Here is a 20,503-nt window from a genome sequence, read left to right on the forward strand (position 1 = left end):
GCTCCCTTCTTGCTCTGTCGACACCGGGCCTGGTCCCCTTCCCCGCGGCTTCTCTCAGCTCCCAGGCAGCCTTGTCTCTATGTGGGGTCCGTTCCGCACACGGGAACGGCTGCCGTCGGTTCCCAGGCCCCACACGTTCTGGAGAAAGGCTCTGGTTCACGTAGCCCAGAGGGCCAGGGACTACGTCAGTCGAATGGGCCACGATGGGGAGGAAAGGAACAGAGGGCCACGTGAGGTACCTGGGCCATTGGAGGCCAGGTTCTCATGAGGGGGCTTTGGGGAGAGTCGGGGACAAGTATTTTCATACCAGCAACTGTGATTAGTGAACGTCGAGATTAGCCCAGGAAGGAAGGGTTCCTCACAGATGGTGGGACAGCCGGCCAGTTACGTGGTCAGAGAAAACATGGAGATACTCACCTCTCAACGTGGACCAAAATGAAATTACTGTAGAAATAGAAAATTGGGTTACGTTGTTACCAAATTCCTAGACAGGAAAGAACTTGAAAAATGTTACATTCATTTTAGAAACTTGGGATCAGACTGTGGTGTTCCTTGCTTTTTTCCACCTGACATAGGAACATTTGTTTGTGCCACTGTTTATAAAAATGATGTGAGTTCATGGTTTTTCGTCATACGTACTGTAGCAGATCTTCTTCGTTATGCAAATGCGGTGACATATGCTTTCATTTTCATGACCGAGAAAAGTTATTTCAAAGCAGTAAAGTGTAGTGGAAGAAGCCACAGTCACTCGACACATTTTTGAATCTCAGCTGTTGTAAAATCAGAGACACGCGCGCTCACAAACAAGCCAGATGCGCCGAGTGTGATGGCGACAAAGTCCCCTGCTCTCCCTGGATGCAGCCCTTTCTCATTCTCTCAGCATGTCCTTCCGGTTTTAACTACTACTTTTTTACTTATCATTTACACATTTTCTGTTGACTTTCTGCTCTGGAAAATGAACGTCGAGCTCTTCAGTCATTTCTTATTTCTTCCCCTCCCACCTTCCCATGTATTCAGCCCACTGTTCTTATTAAATCTAAGTGTTTATGTCGTTTTGACTATGTAAATGCCACTCAGAAAAATCAAGCTGTGTTCTGTAATTGTATTTTTTTGTTCGACCTTTTGTTTTTCTTGGAGTTAATTATTTCCTTTCTTTTAAAACCATACACTTTGCTGTCCATACAGCCCTAATTTTCCCCCAAGTATTTATTTCTTTGTTCTTAAAACTCATCCTGTTATATGGTTAATTTCTCCTATTGGGGGAAAAAAACGAAAACCCATGTCTGAATCCCATTTCCCTTTTCCGCACTCCTCGGAGCTCATCCGCTCAGCTTCCCTCGCTGCCCAGATGTTCTCGTGGTGCGCAAGGCTGGCTCACCGCGCACTCCCGGAGCCCTCTCCCGCAGCCTCCCGTTGTCCTGCTCAATCCGCGCTGCTGGCTCTGGACCTGGGTGCAGCGGTCATCCCAGGCTTCCTGGGAGACACTGTCCTGAGTGACAGGTGTTTTCTGTGGCCTCACACCATGCTCTTTCTTGGTCAGTTCCCCTTTTCTTCCGGAGTACGTCTTTGGCGTCCTGAGCAAGTGTGTAGGGGTGTAAATTGAGTCCCTCTGGTGGGGAGACGGCTGCTGCTTCGTCCTTACACTTCCCTGATGATCTGGCTGGGTATAGAATTTCGTGCTGAAAGTAAGTCTTGTCAGGGTTTCGAGGTATTGTTCCATTTCCTTCTAGCACCCAGAGTTGCTCTTCAAGTACCTTGTCGTCCTGCTCCTGGTCCCTTTAACGTGGACGCTGTCCTCTCCCCCTCCCCCAGCCAACTCGACTGTCACAAACATGTCCCCCGGGACGGGTGCTGGATGTGGCACTTTGAGGGCTATAGCTCTGAGCCATACTCTTGTGTTAACGCTTTGATGACTTCTGTTTCTCTGTCTGGAAGGCCAGCCGTCGATTTGGTGGCATGCCCCCGGACTGGCCCTGGTCCTGTAGGCTTCTCAGGGCATTTGATGTTTTTCATGTTAATTTTTTTTTCTTTCTGGGAGATTTCTTAACTTGCGTTCCAAGCTTCCTTACGGAATTTTTCGTAGTTGTGTTTTAAAATTTCTAATAGCTCTTTAATTTTCTTTTTCATAGTGAAGTAGCGTTTTCCTCTTCCTGGCCCTGCCTGTGTCCTTGGGGCCCTTCTGCTGAGGCCTCCTGGTGCTGGGCGTGCATTGGGGAGCAGCCCCCGGCCCCGCCGAGAGCGGCTGCTGTGCAGGGCCCGGATGCGGGCGGCCCTCCAGAGGAGGGAGTGCCGAGGGGACCCCTCTGGGTGTGCCCGTCTCCAGGAAGCGGCCTCGGGTCCTTGTGGCCAGCGCACCGTGTGTGGGGACGGACTGGCACTCCGGACACTGACCGCCCCCCGCCACTTGGCATGGAGGTCTGGCCTTTTAACCACCTCGCCGACCCAGCCTCCCCCCAGCTCAGTCGGTCTGGCGCCCTCTCTCGGGTTTGGGTATCATGTGTCTTCCCCACCTCGTCCCTTTGGCTGCACCGTAGAACGAGGTTTCCTTCCTGCCAAAGGCAGCGGAGTGGACATCTGAGGGGCCGCTCTGTGGCTTCATGGTGGCCCTCAGAGGTCACGTGTGCCCTTATCCCAGGCTGAGCACTGCGAATACGTAGCTGGCCCAGGGCTGTCCAGCCAGTAGGTGGTAGGCTGGGACTTGAACCCGGGCCATTGACACCAGTCTGTGCCCCTCGCTGCTGAATGGCCTTTTGCCGATGTCCTCTCTCTCATCTCTCTCTCTCTTTTTTATTGCTCATGGGCGGCCTCACGGCCATTGTTTATTTTATTTTTTTTTTTGTGGCGACATGGGTTAACAAAATCTAGTAAGTTTCGGGTGTACAATTTAACAATATTTTGTGTTCTTTATCGGTATCTTTTTAAGTGGATCTTGGAAGGGAGGGGGTACAGGAGTGTGCCTAGTCACTGCTTTTCCCTGTGGGTTTTGGACCTCACTGGGCCACTCGTGAATGCATTTCCCTCTCTGCCTGCAGCTCGGTGGGTCGGGAACAGCGGGGTTCACTCTGAGGTCGGCATACTCAAGCAGCACCCAACTCCATATCAGTAATTATTAATACGTTTGCCTAATTTCGTCCCAAATTCTAACTTTCAAGTTCTAACATTTTATTTTAAAAACTAGGTCAGAAAAAGAGTGCACGCCAGTATCACGTACAGTTCTTTGGTGATGCCCCAGAAAGAGCTTGGATATTTGAGAAGAGCCTTGTAGCTTTTGAAGGAGAAGGACAGTTTGAAAAATTATGCCAGGAAAGTGCCAAGCAGGCACCCACGAAAGCTGAGAAAATTAAGGTGATAGATGTTCCTTAAGTACAATTTTAGACCAAAAGTTTTATTTTTATTCTTAATTATTGAGCTTGTTTTGAACTTACGGTTGCTTGAAAAAGTGTAATGCCTTCTTATGTCTGTCATTGTTTACTTTGCCCCCAAGTATGCTGTTATAAAATATGACAGTGTTTCTTTTGAGACACAATTTATTCTTTTTACTCATTGGATGACTCCCAGAGATAATTTGTTATACAATGTTTATTTTCCTCTATAGCCATACACATCCCTAACCTCTGTGTAATGTATGTGTTGTATTAGCTAAATGTGATTGCAATTGACATCTAGACAGAGCTGTCAGAGCGGCTGAGCTCTGTCCGGCCTCGGGTTAGTGCCCGCCGCGGGCGCACGACCCACGGCCCCCCGTCTCTCTCCGCAGCTGCTGAAGCCGGTCTCCGGGAAGCTGCGTGCACAGTGGGAGGCGGGCGTCGTGCAGGCCGCGGAGGCGGCGCGCATGCCGGTGGAGGAGCGCAAGGCCAAGTTCACCTTCCTCTACGTGGGCGACCAGCTCCGCCTGAACCCCCACGCGGCCAAGGAGGCGGGCGTCGCCATGGGGCCCGCCGGAGTCGCCGAGGAAGCCGCAGAGGGCCGTGAGCCTGCGCGGGCGGACGGCCGCCCCGGGGAGCGGAGGCGCCGGGCCCGGCCGTCTCGCTGCGCCCCTGCGGCCGACACCACACCGCCGCAGAAGCTGGCAGAGGCCGACCCCAGGAGAGGACTGGGGTCCCCTCCTGGGAGGAAGAAGGCGGCGGCCTCCACTCTGCGGAGCAGGAAGGGCGACGCGGCGTCCCAGTTCCTGGTCTTCTGCCAGAAGCACAGGGACGAGGTCGGTACTGCGACGGCGTCTTCATTCCGGGGCCTTGGTGACTGAGGGGCGGTCTGCCGCCGCCTGGGGCAGGTTTAGATCCTGCGGTCCGACCCGCACCCAAATGCCCCGGTGGATGCAGGAGCGGGTACAGATGCGGGAGCGGGTGTGGGTGCGGGAGCGGATGCGGGTCTGGGTGTGGGAGCAGGTGCGACTGTGGGTGCGGGTGTGGGAGCAGGTGCGACTGTGGGTGCGGATGCAGGTCTGGGTGCGGGTGTGGATGTGGGTGCGGGTGTGGGGGGCTGGCTCCAGGTGTGCAGGGCTGCGCTGGGCGCCCTTTGCTGGAAGCGCCACTGCTCCACAGCTCTGGCTCCGGCTCTGGGCACTGTTCCCACGACATGGAGAGACCCGTGATCACAGGGTAGGGTCACTGTCTTAATTGGACATCACCATCATTTAGCACACCGTGAGGCTTTATTCCGTTGTACAGGGCTGAGGGGGTCCAGGCCCCATTTTTGGTGGTTTGCTGTGAAGTGGGTGGGCTGGCAGGCTTATCCAGGGAATACAAGGATGTGCTGCCATGTGAGACAGTCTGCTGTGACATACACCATGGTGGACTGGGCCTCATCCCAGCAGAGGGAGAAAAGGCATTTGATCTAATTCATCGCCCCTTGATGCTTGGTTAGCAAGCCTGGTTAGGGAGTGTCCTCTGTCTGTCAGAAACTCTCAGCAAACATCATACTTCTTAGAGAAGCCTTAGAAGCATTCCCTTTAAAATCGTGGTTAAGATAGGGCCATTTTCATTAAATGTAGTGAAACTACCAGCCAGTACAGTAAGATGGAAATTAAAAAAGGCACGATCGTAGCAGGACGGATAAAGCTGACGTCGTTTGCAGAGGTCTGTGTAGAAACGTGAGAGGCTCCACAGTCTTCACAATCGGTGCAAGCCCCCCAGGGCTGCCGGATGTGAGGTCAGCATCCAAGAGCAGAACCTGAGACGTGCAGGTAAGAAGGATACGCACCGGAACAGGGCACTGAGGAACGAACACGACAGCACGTGTAACTGGAGAAAAATAGCTCTGCCGTTTCAGCACGCCTAACTGAACAGGGACGTTCTGCTCCCGTACGCAGGCTTTGGGGTCCTGAAGGTGGATTGTCAGTCTCTTTGTACTAAGGGATAAGTCAGCACGATCCCAGTAGAACTTCTAGCGGGGATTCGGCTGCATGTTTTGAGTGGAAGCTAATGGAGGTGCATTTGAAGGGACGCTTGGCCGGAGGGAGTTCTGCCATTGAAAACATGCTGTTGCCAGTGACACTCAGGGCAGTGACACTGCCCAGAATGGAGCCTAGAAGCGGACTCTGTCGAGCAGGTGGAGACAGGTGGGGAAGGGCTGCAGGCCGCGGGGCGGGCGCTGCCCAAGGCGGGCGCTGGGGCCACACGGGTTTCAGAACTAAGCGCCGTGGGCGGCGGGATGCCCTCGTCATGTTGGGAGAGAGAGAGTTTCTTAAGCCCAGCTGACCCCATCCCGTGAGGGAACTGCCCCCGAATAGCAATGTATGTGCTGGGGAGACTGAGCACAGGGAGGGGACAGCTCTTGAGCCCAGACCGTCGGAAGGGAAAGGCTGTGGACAGGGCAATTCATGGATGAGCCCGGCGGCCGATGAGTCCATCAGCCACCTCAGCCGCGGGCGCTGTGTGTCGCTATCACCAGGGGGCCAGCCACAGCGCCATCACCTGGGGTCAGAAGCTGAGTGGCGGCGGGAAGCCCGTGCAGGCTGGTGGGCTCACTTCCGGCACCTGGTTCTGAGAGGGATTCGGCGCTTTGGGGACAACCGCAGACACAGTGTCCCTCTTGCCCCGTGCCACGTAGAGAAACCCAGCGTGCTGGGTGTGGCCGTTCCCTCAGCGCAGCTCAGCCACGGTGGGGGGGCCGGTGGCTGACGGGGGTGCAGGGCCTGTCATCTGGGTGAAGTGCCACACGCCCACCAGTTTTACAGAAGGTGTCTGTCCAGAGGGCAAGCGTGGGGACGCTGTGCCCACAGGCCGTCTGCGCTCACGGCTTTGCCACGGGTGTCACACCGAAGGTGCACACGAAACTGCGCTCTGCCTCAGGCAGACGCCCGCCGTGTGGGCGCAGCGCGCGTGAGTGTGCGTCGTCAGGAAGGTGACAGTGCTGGGCATCTGGGACCGGCCCAGTTCACCACTGCTGTGGCTGGCATGTGTGTGCGGGTCCTGGAGGCAGCGCTTCTGGGCTCGAGGAGGACGCTGCTCCATGAGCCCCGGCACGGCGCCAGGGCCTTTCGAGGTCATTTGTTCTTTTTTGGGACTGGTGGCACGTTACAAAACCCAGGGGTGGTTTTCGCTGGTAGGTAGTTGATTAACCAGTGGCCGCCCCATGAGGGACAGAGCCGAATGGACCCTCCTTTCCTAAGGCCACTAGATAGAAGGCTGTGAATCTTGAGGACCTTTGGCTGCCACTTGCCGACTCGTTTTGAGGCCACCTTCCAGCGCCCTTGCAGACGCGGAGTAGGATCACGCTTCTGGAAACGGGTTGAGTTCATCGTGGACACTGTTTGCCTGTCAGCCTTTGTCCTTCGGGCTTGGCTCGGTTGAGCCGTGCAGCCCCCAGCTCCCTCACGGCCCTGGGTGTGCTGATGGCAGAGTACACGGTGGGGACCGAGGCCACTGCTGAGAGCGTGGGTGCGGGGACAGTGGGTAGCCCTGGCAGTAGCCAGGGAAGTCTCCTGAAGAGTTGGCCGAAGGCTGCAGTGTAGGTGGCAGTTTCATCATCAGACGCTTTTGGCTTTAGTTTTCAAGTGTAAAGAGTGTCCCACTTTGCCTCGTCCTGATTTTTCGCAGACTGTCAGAGTTGAAACCACGCTCTGTCTCAGTTCTTTTTGCGGGCGTTTGTTTGTTGTCTGTGTCGTGCATGAGTGACCTCAGAACCCGGCAGCACGCATGGATTGCCTCGCACCTTCTGCGGGGCAGGAGTGTGGGAGCAGCCCGGCTGGGCGGTTGTGCCTCAGGGTCCCCGGAGGCCACAGGTGGGATGACGCTGGAGCTGTGTCACCCGAAGGCTCGGCTGGGCTGGACTGTCTTCTCCAAGGAGCTGCAGTCACCTGCTCGAAGGAGGCGTCGGTCCCTCTCCACGTGGCCCTCTCCCTGGGCTGCTGGAGTGTCCCTAAGACCCGGAGGCTGGCTTCCCCTGGAGCAGGTGACCGGAGAGGGCAGGGCGGATGTCTCTGGCGCCTGAGACCTGAAAGCCACACGTACTGGGCCTGCACTGTGCTTTGGTACCCCTGCTAGCACTGCCGAGTGGGGGTGCGGGGATGGGCGTCGGGGGTCAGAGGCCAGGGTGACAGGCAGCTTGTGCTCGTCTTGACATCCGTGACAGGAGGCGAGCGCAGTCCCTGTGAGGTGCGCAGCCTTTGGCTATCACGGGAACATCTTACTTGGCTGTGGGCTTCTGGGTCTTCAGCCTTCCGTGTTTTTTATATATGTGAAGTAGTTTATCAAAAATATGGAAGCCGCCACCGTCGAGTGCTTGCGTACGTCAGATAGGCTGCCGCTGTGGTCGCGAAGTGCAGTTCTGCTGTCACCATGGCCTTTGAGGGTGCTGCGTTACCCAGTGCGCAGCCGGCTCGCCGGAGCTCGGAGACACGAAGCCGTGCTCCTTGGCCAGTGGGCCGCCTGGGCGAGACGTGGACACGGGACCCACCCTCACTGTGGACAACACGTGTGCGTGCGTGTGCACAGCTCGTAGTGTAGCACCATGCAGGCTTCAGCAAGTGGCCATGGCGTCTTTACCTCGAGGTGACAGTGCAGGTGCGTCTGCCTCTGGGGCACACAGCATGTGGTGGGGGCTCAGAGGTGGGGACCCCGAGAGGTGGGCACCGTGTGGCAGGATGGTGGCTGCCGGTCCTGCCTTATTTCCTGTCCGTAGCACAGAGTGCTCCTTTAATGAGTGAGTGAATGAACGAATGAATGAACGAACGAAAGCAGCATTGTGGCTGCAACTTAAAAAGATGCCTGGAAATCAGCCAGGTGGAGAGCGTGTGTCAGGGAGAGGGTGTGGCCTCCAGGGACATCAGGAGGTAGAGCCTCCGATGTCACTGCTGTGTCACTGCTGTGTCTGCTGCTGCATCACTGCCGCTGGGCATTGTCCACCGTGTAGCTTCGGTGCAGAGCTGCTCGGAGTGACAAGTTGGGGGCAGGCATTGCACCAGCTTACAGGGACCATGGGAGGCTTTGCCCGGTGGCAGGAGCTCACCTGGGTCTGGGCCAGGCCGTGGTCCAGGCCGTGGTCCCTCTGGGTGCAGGAGGGAGACCTTTTGGGCTGGTGTGTCAGCAGTAAGGGGACAGGACGGAGCCAGGAGCGCAGGTGCTGGAGCCCTGGCAGTTGGGAGGGAGGCTGGCAGGTACCGGGTGATCAGGAGTGGAGCTGGCAGCTTGACACAGATTTGGGTGTGTGCGGGGGGTGGCCTCGGGGAGGTTGGGAGCCCTGTCTAACGAAGCCGTCACTGCTGTGGCTGAGGACACTGTGGTCTGTGGCGGGTGACACGCTGGGCCACAGGTCCGTGGCCACTGCCATGCCGGAGGGGCTCCTGGCATGAGTCCCAGGAGGCCAGCGCTGTGGACCTGAAGCTCTGCCAGAAACTTTCGCTGCTCGGAGTGGCGAGCTCACCCCTCACGAGGTGGGCGGCAGGCAGGACAGAACCCTGGTGGGCTGGGAGGGGAGTGCGCCCCACGTCGAGAGGAGGAAGCACGTGTGTGGGGCTGGAAGTGCCCAGGAAGCGTGGGCTGGGAGCCGAGACATTCAGAAACGTGAGGACTCAGAAGGGGCACCAAGTACACCCGGCGGCGTGCTGGAGGTCGGAGCTGGACGCCGCAGTGCAGAAGGCGACATGTGACGTGAGCGTGGAGGGCTGGCTGGGAGCCAGTGGCGTGCTAGTGTCCTGCAGGGCCGAGAAGGATGTGGCGAGCTGCGGGGGACGTGGGATGCCATAGGAAACTCTGGTGATGCATCACGAGGAGGGCGTGGCTGGGCAGGTGCTAGACTTCTGTGGTAACAGCACCTGGCCAGTGGCACCTGGTGACCCCTTACCACTGTCCCGTGCGGTGTTGCCACCCAACATCACAGGCTCACAGAGCTACCGCCTGGAGGAGCCACTTTCGCAACTAGGGTCTGGCGCCACGCTGCTGGCTAGCGCTGGGGCCAGCTGGCACGCCCCCTTGAAAGGGCCTGGCAGGCAGTGGGTCTGGCGCAGCTGTCAGCTGGCTGCTGCAGCCCAAGAGCAGCCACCGGAGGCGTGGGCGCCCGTGGCCCAGTCCCAGCAGAGCTGTGCCTACGGCCGCTGGTGCTTGAACTGCCTGGACCTTCTGTGCACTCTGAAACGGTCTTCTGGCTTTTCCCCAACCATTTAAAAGTGTAAAACCAATTCTTAGTTCATAGGCCATACAGCAGAGGGACCAGGCCTGGTCAGTGGGCCATAGTTTGCTGACCTCTGTGTCCTTGCTCCCAATGGCTCTCAAACCCGGGTGTACGTGAGAACCCCATAGGACCCTTGTGACACGGATGCCAGGCCACTGGGGTGGCCAGGCTTGGGCAGGACCCAGACAGTGTAGGTCGTCAGAGTCCCCAGATCAGCACAGCGGGCAGCCAGGGCAGAGGGGCACGGTCAGAATGGGGACCCTGTGCAGACCAGCAGGTGGGGCCGCATCTGCATCTGTAGGGGCTGATGGGGCTGGTGCTGGCAGCCGTGAGGCGCTGACCTGGGCTGGGCAGGGCTCAGGCGCTCTCCTGGCACCCCACCTGTATCCCATACGTGTCCCCAGGAGGAGGAAGGCAGGTGCCGTGGCTAGCGAGAGCCAGGCCAGGACTCCTCCGTGTTCCCAGGCAGTGTTTCCTGGGACTTTCCTACTGTGAGTTCTCAGCGATGCCCGGGGAGCTGTGGCTCACTGACGGTTCAGTGATTCTGGAGAGGCCCTTTCTCAGCATGTCATTTCCCGCGTTTCCGTCGATGCAGTCTGTTTGCACGAGCACCGTTTTCGTTCACGAGCTTTCCACGAGTCATGTCACCTAAGCGCTGTTTCTCTTTGAAGCTTTTCTGGGACATGGTTCCATGCTGCGGGAATCAAGGTGTCACGTGCGCAGTTCCAAGGGCCACGCATGGGACTTGGTGCAGAACCGAACGCAGACGGGCTTTTGTTGCTCAGCCATCTCACTGCACCCTGCCCTGTGTCCCCAGGTTGTCACTGAGCACCCGGACGCCTCGGATGGGGAGATCGAGGAGCTGCTTGGGTCCCAGTGGGACGTGCTCAGCGAGAAGCAGAAGGCACGCTATCACACCAAGTTTGCCCTCGTGGCCTCCGTGCAGGCTGAGGAAGACTCCGGTAAGCGTGAAGCCGTGCCCGCGTCCTCTGCCCAGGGGTGCCGCGTGCTCTTGGCGCGCTGCAGGGAGCTGCCGCTCTGCCGGCTCTGCCCGGAGCGCCTGTGCGGGCGGGAAAGGGAGCTGCCATCACCACCTCCTCACTTCCAGTCCTGGGAGCTGCCCACGGGGCCGGCGGGGCTGTCAGACCTGCGGGCCCTGCTCTTCTGCCCAGGGGGAGCGGGCACTCTGCCACTGAGGCCCTCAGGGCGGTGTGAGGCGCTGCTGAGGCAGGGAGCACAGACCGTCTCTCAGATGGCAGGTTCCTGTGATGAGACAGGGCCAGGTGGCAGGCCTGCGTCCCCAGGGAGCCCGCCCCCTTGGCCTCTGCCAGGGGGCTCGTGGGACAAGGATGGTGACTGGACCGACCTTAAGTGGAGTGTCCCATGGTTGTTGTTAGGCCTACAGCTTAAAACAGAAAAAGTGGTTCTGTGCCTCGGGCCGTGCCGGAGGCGGGACGGCTGCTCGCTTTGGGAAAGGCGTGCCACGGTGGCCGGATTTGTTGTCTGTGTGCTTGGACACACGTGCTATGGAAAATGGGCATTTTCCATGTAAAAATAAGTGGCATAGTTGGGCGTCAATTTAAAATACAAAACATTCTGTCTCTCTCGAGGTTCGTCACTGAAGAGTTTTGGAGAGGCCAGACGCAAAGTGTTTCAGGACCCCCCGCGGAGGACACCGAGACCCAGAAGTAATTGCGCCTGCGTGTGCGATCTCTTGCTTCTCGGCCGGCGCTGTGGTGTGACCGCGCCCGCCTGCACAGCCGCCGTTTTGTTCACAGATGGTTTCGTCCCGCGTTTATAGGGCTTTCTAGCTTTCCATCCCCATCAGCTAACGACATTAGTACTGAGCTTTGCTTGTTTTGTTCCATGTTCGTCGCAAATGCTGTGATTTGGTGTAGGGAGGATGGCGGGCATCTGTGCAGAGTCTGGCCCGAGCCTCCCTCAGTTCGACAGCTCTGGAATAGTGTCCTCCTTCAGCGGGTGGCTTGTTTAATAGTGAGTCGGGTTTTCCTGCAGCCAGATTCAGCTCACCTGTGTGGAGTGAGTGCGAACATGATCGTGTCACGTTTCGTCTGTCACCGAGTAGGCAGGGGAAGGCCAGTGTCCGCCCTGTCTGTGCGCCGGGCCTGTGCTCTGTCCTGGAGGCCGGTTAGCCCTTTCAGGGACCACAGTGTTGACAGCCAAGATGACAGATTGTATCCGTTGGAGTCAGCTGACTGCAGACGGACGCCATAATGCTTATTTTTGTAATGAATGCCAGCTGCTTCATTCTGGGACGGGGTGGAGGGACCTACGTAAAGGGACGAGGAGGCACCGGTGACCGTGGCTATGGCAGGTGTCTGTCTGTAGCTTAGTGAACACCTGATCAGTGGCAGGTCTGACCGAGGAGGTCCTGACCCTTCGGACTTGCTGTGCCCTGTGCTGGTCTCGCTTGGGCAGTGGCTGGGCAGACCCCACCGCCTTCTGCAGCTCTGTCTCCCTCTGGGGTTCCCCGCAGCCAGTCCGCCCTACTGTGGCCACGGGCGGAGTTTGGGGAGGCCGCTCGGCATGCTGAGGCTGGCAGCTGGTGAGGGCCGGTGCTCTGTGCTTGGCCTGTCCCAGTGATGCCGGGCCCCACCGGGTCCGAGGGGGACAGCGCCCTCCCACAGAGTGTGTGGTGATAGCCTGGGAACAAACCCTGGGCCTCTAGAGCAGTCACGCAAGTGGGACGCTGGGATTGTATTTAAAATAAACACTGGCACGTCCCAGCTAGTCGTCCTGCTGGCATTCGTACTCCCGGCCTGGCTCTCGTCATGTGTCAGCACCATTGCACACGTTAGGTCTTGGATTAGGGACGTTGCTGGGAACACCCGATACAGTTAAGGACCGTGGAGTGGACTCTTATCTTGCAGATACAAGTGTAGTGCTGCTACTTAGGATGCTTCCCTAAGGAAATGTAGAAAAAGTAGCAAGTTGTATTTTTTTTTAAAGTTCAACTTAAATTTTACTAGGCTTTGAATGTTACCAAAGGATTTTTTTTACAATACTGGTTTCTATTTAAATTTACTGGTATGATATATTAAAATGTAGCAGATCCCAGCCTGACAACCTCAGATTAGATGAGCGTTTCCCAGTGTCGGATGTCTCAGGGAACGGCCCCTTGTAGTTTAGAAATGCAGAGCTCGTCTGTGACACGGCCTGTGGTCGGGGCGTGGGCCCCGTGGGGGTTTGCTCGCGGAAGGCCTGGTGGATGTGCAGTGCTTTGGGGCTGCTCGTGCAGCGTTCTCATGTAAGTTTTCCCATCCCCGTTCCAAGGTAACTTAAATGGGAAAAAGAGAATCCACACTAAGAGGATGCAAGACCCCGCAGAAGACGCCGACGTTGGGGACACGCCCCGGAAAAGGCTCAGGACGGATAAGCACGGCCTTTGGAAGGTAACTGCGCCCCATCTGCCTGGCTGGAGCCTGCACGCTGTGATTCCCAGTGGGAAGTGAGTGGGTGGGTGGGTGCGTGCGGGAGGCTGGCCACTCACTTCTCCCGGGGGGCTTGTGGGGCTGGGCGTAGCAGGGCTCACTTCTCTCGTGGCACCTTTGAGAAGGCTGCTGAAGAGAGCAAGTTGTCACCTGTTGGGGACTTTAACATAAACCTGATACTTCACTGTCAAAGAAGAATATCCAGACACTTTGAGTGGCACTTGATGTTTAGGTCCCACAAACTTGTACAGTGAGAACGACTCCTGTAGGGCGTAAGTAATGAGATGATGTGAAAATATCAGAATCCGTCACAGGTACATGAGGTACATACTTCAGTAGGAATTTTAGGAGTCCGCTGAAGGCATCAGGAGTGGGTCTCGTGGACCCGGGCAGTCGTTCAGCAGCTCGCACTGCTGTGTAACAGGGATGCCAAGTGGCCATGTGGATGGCAGTGTAGATACGGAGGCCCCGCCTCACGGGACCTTGAGTCCCAGCGTGGCCCAGCGTGCGTCATGGGGCAGAGTGTGCCTGGCGCCCGGACGGGAGGGGCGCTGACAAGGTCCGTGTGGCCGAGGAAACGGGTTACGCCGCCTGCACCGGGGGCGTGCCAGCTCTCCAGGTGTGTCCCGTGTGCTGCGGCGCTGGTCTGAACCCCTCCCACATCCAGTGAGCTCTTTGCAGACTGGGGCTTCAGTGGGCCCTGCCCTGTGTCTGAGCTCTCCTTTAGCTGGCCGTGGTGCCGATGGAGGGCCGCACTGGGTGGCAGGCGGTTCTGGCCCTTGTGTCTCTTACTGCTGTAAATTAAGAAGTTGCTTCTTTTGTTATGCTCCGTTTTGAAAAATGGAAACTACATCTCACATGTCCAGTGTGCAAATGGTGGCCACCACATTTGTCTTCCTTTTTCCCAGCCACTTTCGCAGTCCAGGGCAGCTGGCAGGCTCCGCCCCATGTTCCAAGCCAGCAGATCGGTTCTTTTGGGGTACCCGTCAGGTGATGTTAGTGATCAGGTATGCAGTGGTGAGCCAGTGCCATTTCGCCTGCATCACCGTTGGCACTGGAGGCAATGCTTGGTTTCCCTGTGGCACCACTGTTAGGTGGCCCTTTGCTGCCTTGCATGCTGACACTGGTTGCTTTTAGGTGTTTGTATAGATGACTTACCTAAAAAATGGCCCTGAGCTGTGAAACCCTGAATTCACATTAAGTACCTCGGTAGGAATGTCTTCTTAACTAGAAACAGCTCCGGGCAGCGGCTGATGGTGTCTGCTCTGGCCTGGCTGTCACAGCCTCCGTGCAGCGCGGCGTGCCTCGTCCCTGAAGGTGCCACGCAGTGTGGCGTGCCAGCTGCCATCCGGGAGCTAGGTGCCTGTCGCCTTGTCCAACAGCTCTGTGACCTGTCCCCCAGCCCGAGTCCTGTCCGCTGCTCTGTGGCCTGCCCGGCGGGTCAGGAGGCTGTCGAGAGGCCGTTCGCAATTGCGTTATTCCCTTTCTGAACACCAGAGAAATGTCCACGATCCCTTCTTTTTCGGCCATTTTTCTTAGTTGCGAAATGTGCTTACTGTGGTGACCTCGTGAGGTTCATCCGGAGCATGTTTTGAAGTCGGAAATACTGTCACGAGTTCGTGGTGACGTTGGCACTGACCTGGCAGGCTCCACCGTAGGAGGCCCAGGCCACCTGGGGTAGAAGGGCCACGGCCCACACTTTACTTTGCGTTCGGGGCCAGGCCGGGTTGGCAGGCAGCCAGCCCTTCCCGCAGCGGGTGTCAGAGCTGGGGCTCCCAGCCACGGGGGCCAGAGGCGGCCCTGCGTGCGGCCGCTCACTTCCGGGGCGGGCGTTTGCGTGGCCAGACTCTTCAGCAACCTGCTAGTTCACGCTGGATTCCCCCCTCCTGCCCTCCCTCCCTTCTGTTTTCTTTCCTTTAAACGCAGAGAGAGACGCTCACTGACAGAACGGCCCGGACGGGCTGCTGCCGGGCCGCAGAGGCAGCCTCCTCGCCGAAGAGCCAGGCAGGTAATGCGGGCAGCGCCCCAAGGGCCGCTCTGGCCGGCCCTGACCTCGGCCCTGTCCTCGGGGGGGTGGGGAGGGGGTGGGCCAGCGTCCTTCAGAGCTCAGTGAGGTGGGAGGAGGCTCTCGTGTAGTTGGAAAACTTGGTTTTCATGCTTCACCTGAATTTACTGAAGTCACCTTTCCCGATCTCTACTTGGCCTTATTGTTTTCGGTGTGAAATGACGTTAGAGAAGCACTTTAAACCAGAAAATTCGGGTTTCTCACTCGAGGGCGCCAGTCACTGCTCTGCACCCCACCCCTCCTAGCGTGTGACTGTCTCCCCGCAAACGAGCCAGAAGGAAAAGTGCTGACTTTGCATTTGTTTCACGTGTTGAGACGAGTGTGAAATAACCGTGACACAGTCAAAAGTAGAATCAGGCTACCTCTTACCCTCTCCTCAGTCACCTTTTTGATGGATCTGGTAGTTTATTCAAGAAAGCTTACGATCTCCAACTCTGAATGAGGAAGGAAAACGAAAGTCAGGAGGAAGAGGAATGACGATGGAAGACGCCTTTTCCGTTTGTGTGTGTGTGTGTGTGTGTGTGTGTGTGTGTGTGAGGTGCTGTACTGGTTTTTAAAAATCAGTTAAGCAGACTGTTAAAAAGAGACAGTTGGAGAGCGACCTGAACACCGGGCGGATGTTTGATAGGGAGGGATCACTACCTCTACGTGTGAGCGGCACAGCGGTTACGTGTAAGCCTGTGTTTTAGACTGCACTAAGCTTTTTGGGGGTGAAATGCTATGTCTGGGGTTTGCTCCAGAGAACCTGGCAGGGCTGTGGGCCTAGGTGAGGATGGAGCCATGGTGGCCCCAGGGCGATGGTTTTGGGGGCAGGCAAGGGGACGCTGGGGTTCTTTGGACAGGTGTCTGCCTTTGTTTACATTCAGATTCCCCACAATAAGCAGTTAAGCCCTGTAGAGTGACAAGAGCCCAGAGCAGTCGTCTCCAGAACCCCACTTGTTAGAGGGCCATTCTAGAGCAGTCGAGAGAGGGAGGGTTTCAGATCAAACTTTATAAACGCGGTTATCTTGCAGCGACGAAGCACCTGTCCGACGCGTGCAAACCCCTGAAGAAGCGGGGCCGGGCTCCGGCGGTGGCGTCCTCGGCTCTGGCCTTTAGCAAGAGCTCGTCTCCCTCCGCGTCCATAACTGAGAACGAGGTAAAATAGCACTAGTAGCGACAGCCACGGCACCCCCGCAAAGGCCGTTATGCCGCGTGCAGTGAGTCGAGGTCAGACTTAATCAGCGTAAGGTTGGCGCTCGCCACAGACGTAGGTGAGTTTTAGGGTCTCTGAAAACTGTGTAAAAGTCTCACAATGGAAAAAAGTCACTCTTTAGCCTGTCCAAGCACTTTAGGTATCAACCCACACACACGGTGCGGGCACACACGTATGTGGGCGTGTCCGCTGGTCAGCACGTGCAGTTCTGGAGTCTGTCTCAGGTGTTGTGTTCTTTGTGGGCCTCACACTGACTTTTCACGTGAGAGCAGGTCTGCTTTATCCTGATAGGACACCTGTCCGTGGGCCGACTCTGGCCCCTGTGCCCTCACCCTGGGTGGGTGAGGGGCGGCCCGCACGCACCTCGATTCTCGTGGCTTCTGGGTTGAGGCTCACGGAGGGTTGTCCTCACATGCTCACGGCGTGGGGCCCACAGCTGTCCTTGGCCCTTCAAACCCTGGCATGTTCCTAGGTGCTTAAGTGTTGCAGTGAGTCAGAGCTACCATGGCTACATGGCCCCCTCTTCTGGACTTCAGAAGATGTAAGAGCAGAGTGACAGCTGCCATCGTCTCGTGACATCCAGACTTCATCATCCAACCTAAAGTTGTTGCCATGACAAGGAACACAACAAAAAATAGCTTCAGCACAGATACTTCGCTTTCTGTCCCAGGGGAGTTTTGGATTTCTGCTTTTAGTGACTGTCCCAGGAGCTTGTTCTCAAGTTTTAATTTCTTGTTATTTTGCCCCCCTGGCTCTCTTTTCCTCGTAGACAGGAGCCCCAATTTCAGGATGTCGTGAGCAGGCACGAGATGGGCCCCCGCACCCCACTGGGTCAGGAGGAGGTGCTCTGTCCCCATCTCTGCCGGGGCCCCCGGTGGGGACCGGGCGTTCTGCCTGCTCAGCCCGGGTCGCTTCCTGCCGTGAGGCGAGGGGCCGGCCTTCCAGCTCTGGGGAGCCTCCTGGCGCCAGAGCCCACGGTGCCTTGCAGGCCCAGGCTGGCCAGCTCAGCCGCTGGGCCGCTTGCGCAGGCACGGCTCAGTGTCCTTGGTTGGCCGTGTGTGCGTGACCGAGTGGGTCTTACATTTGGGCACAGCCAGGAAACCCAGTAAGGATTCTTCACGGAGCCTCTAGCAGCTCACTGACGCATGAAAAGGCGCGCTCTGTGCAAAATAGTTCTCCTCTTTTTCTTGTCTAAGTTCAGATTAGTAACCTAAAAATTATATGGACAGATGGCCTGCGATTCTTAAGAATGCTGAAAATAAAAGCCTTCAGTTCTGCAGGCCCTTTTGCTTAAGCTGGCTTTCTTGTTTAAAACGCTTGCAGTGAGTGTTTCTTTCATCGTCGTGTTCGGTCCACTTCTCCAGCGGGCTTTTCCCTTATACTGTTGTCAGTGCAGTCAGAACCCGCTGAGACGCTGAGACAGCTGAGAGCCCGCCTGTTGTGCTCATCCGAGTTCTGTGCGTGGAAGGCCTGGGTTTAGAGCAGGACTCCCAGGGCTGATGGCGAGCTGCGCGGCAGCCGGCGCTGGGCAGGCTGACGTCTGAGGTCAGTCGCAGCCGGGCGAGGTCCATCTCGGGGGCTCAGACTCTCGCTCTGAGCTCGGCAGGCTTGCAGCACCGTACAGTCATTAGACATGATGGTTGATTTTTCAGCACTCCAGAAGGGCTAGAGAGGTCATTGAATACGTTTGTTACACGTCAGACACATAGAAATCCTGCGCTTTCCTTCCTGCGTTTTGAAGGTGACACACACCTCTCGTGGCGTGCATTCTATTCCTCGCATGACAATTTCAAACCACGAGGCCTCTTCCAGCAGGCTGCTTCCGTGTGGCTTGTGTGACACTTGCACTAAGAGCCAGTTTTTACGGAGCGATACCGCTCCTCAGAACCGCTGTAGGCAGACGGAGGCTCGTCTGTGGCTGTGGATGCTGCCGAGTGACGATCAGCACACCGGGTGCCGTGCCCGCGCGGCAAAGCGGGGCGTCACGAAGGACAGCCCGCAGACCCCTGGGTCCGCTGCCCAGCGAGGGAGCCGGCCGTGGGGCTCACGCTTTGGGGCTCAGACCTGCCTTTTCTTTGGTTTACATGCCCTCCGCGTGCTCACCGTTCTTCCTTTCCCTCACCCTTGATCAAAATCAGGAATTTTTGTAGGGTTGGTATTTCCAGACATTTTAGGTCACGTTCTGGTTTAAATCTTTCTCAGAGGTGTATGTGACAGTAAAACTTGGGAGCGAGTAGACCGAAGCGAAGCGCACACTGCATGCCGAAGGCCCGCGAAGGGATTGTTGTGATTTAAGTGTTCTGTAACTTCGTTTCTTATTCCCTTAGTAGAGCAAACTCTTATTTTTTTCGCCTTCACTGGTAACAGCTTTTGTGGGAGCCCACACCAGTCAAGTTGGACTTGAACCCAGCTGCCCTGTCCTGCACTTAAAATGGTGTGCTATTCCGGGACGTCAGCTGCAGGTGGCGCATCATCGTACACGCTGGTGGCGTCCCCACCACAGCCTTCTGTGGAGGAGGTGTGATAATCTGTTTTTATTCGTATTAATAAACACACAATGAAGAAAACAGATAACAAATTTTAAGACCAAGGTAAGATGCCTGACCAAGGCCGTTTAACCAACCACATTCATCTCGTGACAGAAACGTATTCACGCTGCAGTGACGAGTGTAGACTTCACCTTGAGAGGGCCCACGGCAAGGACACGGCACCGAGGGGCTCGCCCCGGTAGAGGTCGCTTTCTCCTCTAGTTCCTCACTCACTGAGTTTTTACCGAACAGTGTCGGCATCTGTACCTTCAGAAACAAGGGACAAGCGGCACACGCTGAGCGGCGTCCTTGTCGGCTGCTCGTGGCCAGTGCAGCGTGCTCAGAGCTGCAGAGTGAACTGACACCCAGCGTAAAAGGCAGGGAGAATTTCGATTCTGTCTTTTCTATTAAACAGTTTTACTATGACACTAGATAGAGCAAATTCGTAGGGACAAATACCGTGTGCAGTGTCGTTGTGAACCGCTGACTCTCGATTCAGTGACCGCTGCGTGGGGGCCACCGCAGCCGCCTGCCCCATCGGCTGCTTTCACATGACGTCCTCATGCTGTCACGGGTCTCCGTCCCAGGGACCCCTGATGGCACCCCAGGGCCCGCCGTGCATGGTGAGGGGGGCGTCTCGGCGGTCACTCTGGCCGCCAAGCGTGTGGCACTCGGGTGGCCCCCTGCTCTCCCGTGTGGCTTTCCTCTGACGACAGTTTCTGACTAATACTTGTGTCCTAAGCCGCTGAGCAGTGTGATGCATGTGAAACACGTAGGGTGCCTGGCACCTTGCAAGGACTCGGTGGTTCACTGTTGTGACAGTAATGGTTATGACAATAAAGGAATAAAGTCACCATCGTTCCATTTTACCCAAAGGCATGCGTTTTGTTGGGCACGAAGGCAGCTGCTCTGGGCACCGCGGCGCGTGGGGCGGAGTGAACTGGAAGTGGCAGGCCCTGGGCGTGTGTGAGGGCCGGCTCGGGACTGGGCTGGCTCTGCTCAGATGCTGTCCCTTGAGGATGTGGACGAGCTCAGGGGTGACACAGGGCTCTCAGAAAGCTGGTCACTGATTAAAAAGGTGAAAAAAAGGCGGTGTAAAAATGGTCTGAGTTCACGAAATGGTCACCGAAAGCGAGGACTCGCCCGAGAAGCCAGTGGCAGGGCTGAGAGGCTCGGTTGAGATTGTCACATGGCGGGTTTGGGGTGGCCAGCGAGTTCTAGCGACAGCTTCAGGAGTCAGCCCCCCAGGAGGTGGAAGGACCGGTAGAGCGACTCAGTGGTGTGCCCCAGAGCAGCTCAGAGCTGGCATGGCTGAGTCCCCGGGGCCGCACGAACGGGCCGGGTGACACATGCAGCGTTTCTCACCTCGGGGAGGCAGGCAGAGGCAGGTATGCTCAGCACCCTGCATAGGGCAGGATGGCCCCGCTCCAGATGCCAGTGGGGACCTCTGCGGGCTGGTGGGGCAGGACCCCGTGGCTTCCCGAGGTCACGTGTGGGCGGAGCTTGTGTCCTGGGAGAGCCTGGAGATAGGATGCAGCACACCGGCCAGGGCGCGAACATTTGTGGACCTTCTGTCCCGAGGCCACAGCAGCACTGACGCAGCCTGGGCCCGGGCCTGCGCAGTGGCTTGTCACTGAGGTGGGATTCACTC

At 57.0% G+C, this 20,503-nt stretch overlaps 1 protein-coding gene across 1 annotated transcript in view; it reads left to right on the top strand.

Annotated features, from left to right (window-relative positions):
- The window catches only part of NSD2 (nuclear receptor binding SET domain protein 2), a 52,576-nt gene that overhangs the window by 8,745 nt on the left and 23,328 nt on the right, over nt 1–20,503 (top strand). The window contains 7 exon segments of the mRNA XM_011374692.2: nt 3,179–3,345; nt 3,758–4,201; nt 10,430–10,574; nt 11,223–11,300; nt 12,907–13,025; nt 14,991–15,072; nt 16,143–16,267. Coding sequence (XP_011372994.1) covers nt 3,179–3,345; nt 3,758–4,201; nt 10,430–10,574; nt 11,223–11,300; nt 12,907–13,025; nt 14,991–15,072; nt 16,143–16,267 — 1,160 coding nt within the window.

The sequence above is a fragment of the Pteropus vampyrus genome, unplaced genomic scaffold, assembly GCF_000151845.1.
Source record: "Pteropus vampyrus isolate Shadow unplaced genomic scaffold, Pvam_2.0 Scaffold253, whole genome shotgun sequence".
NCBI lineage: Eukaryota > Metazoa > Chordata > Mammalia > Chiroptera > Pteropodidae > Pteropus > Pteropus vampyrus.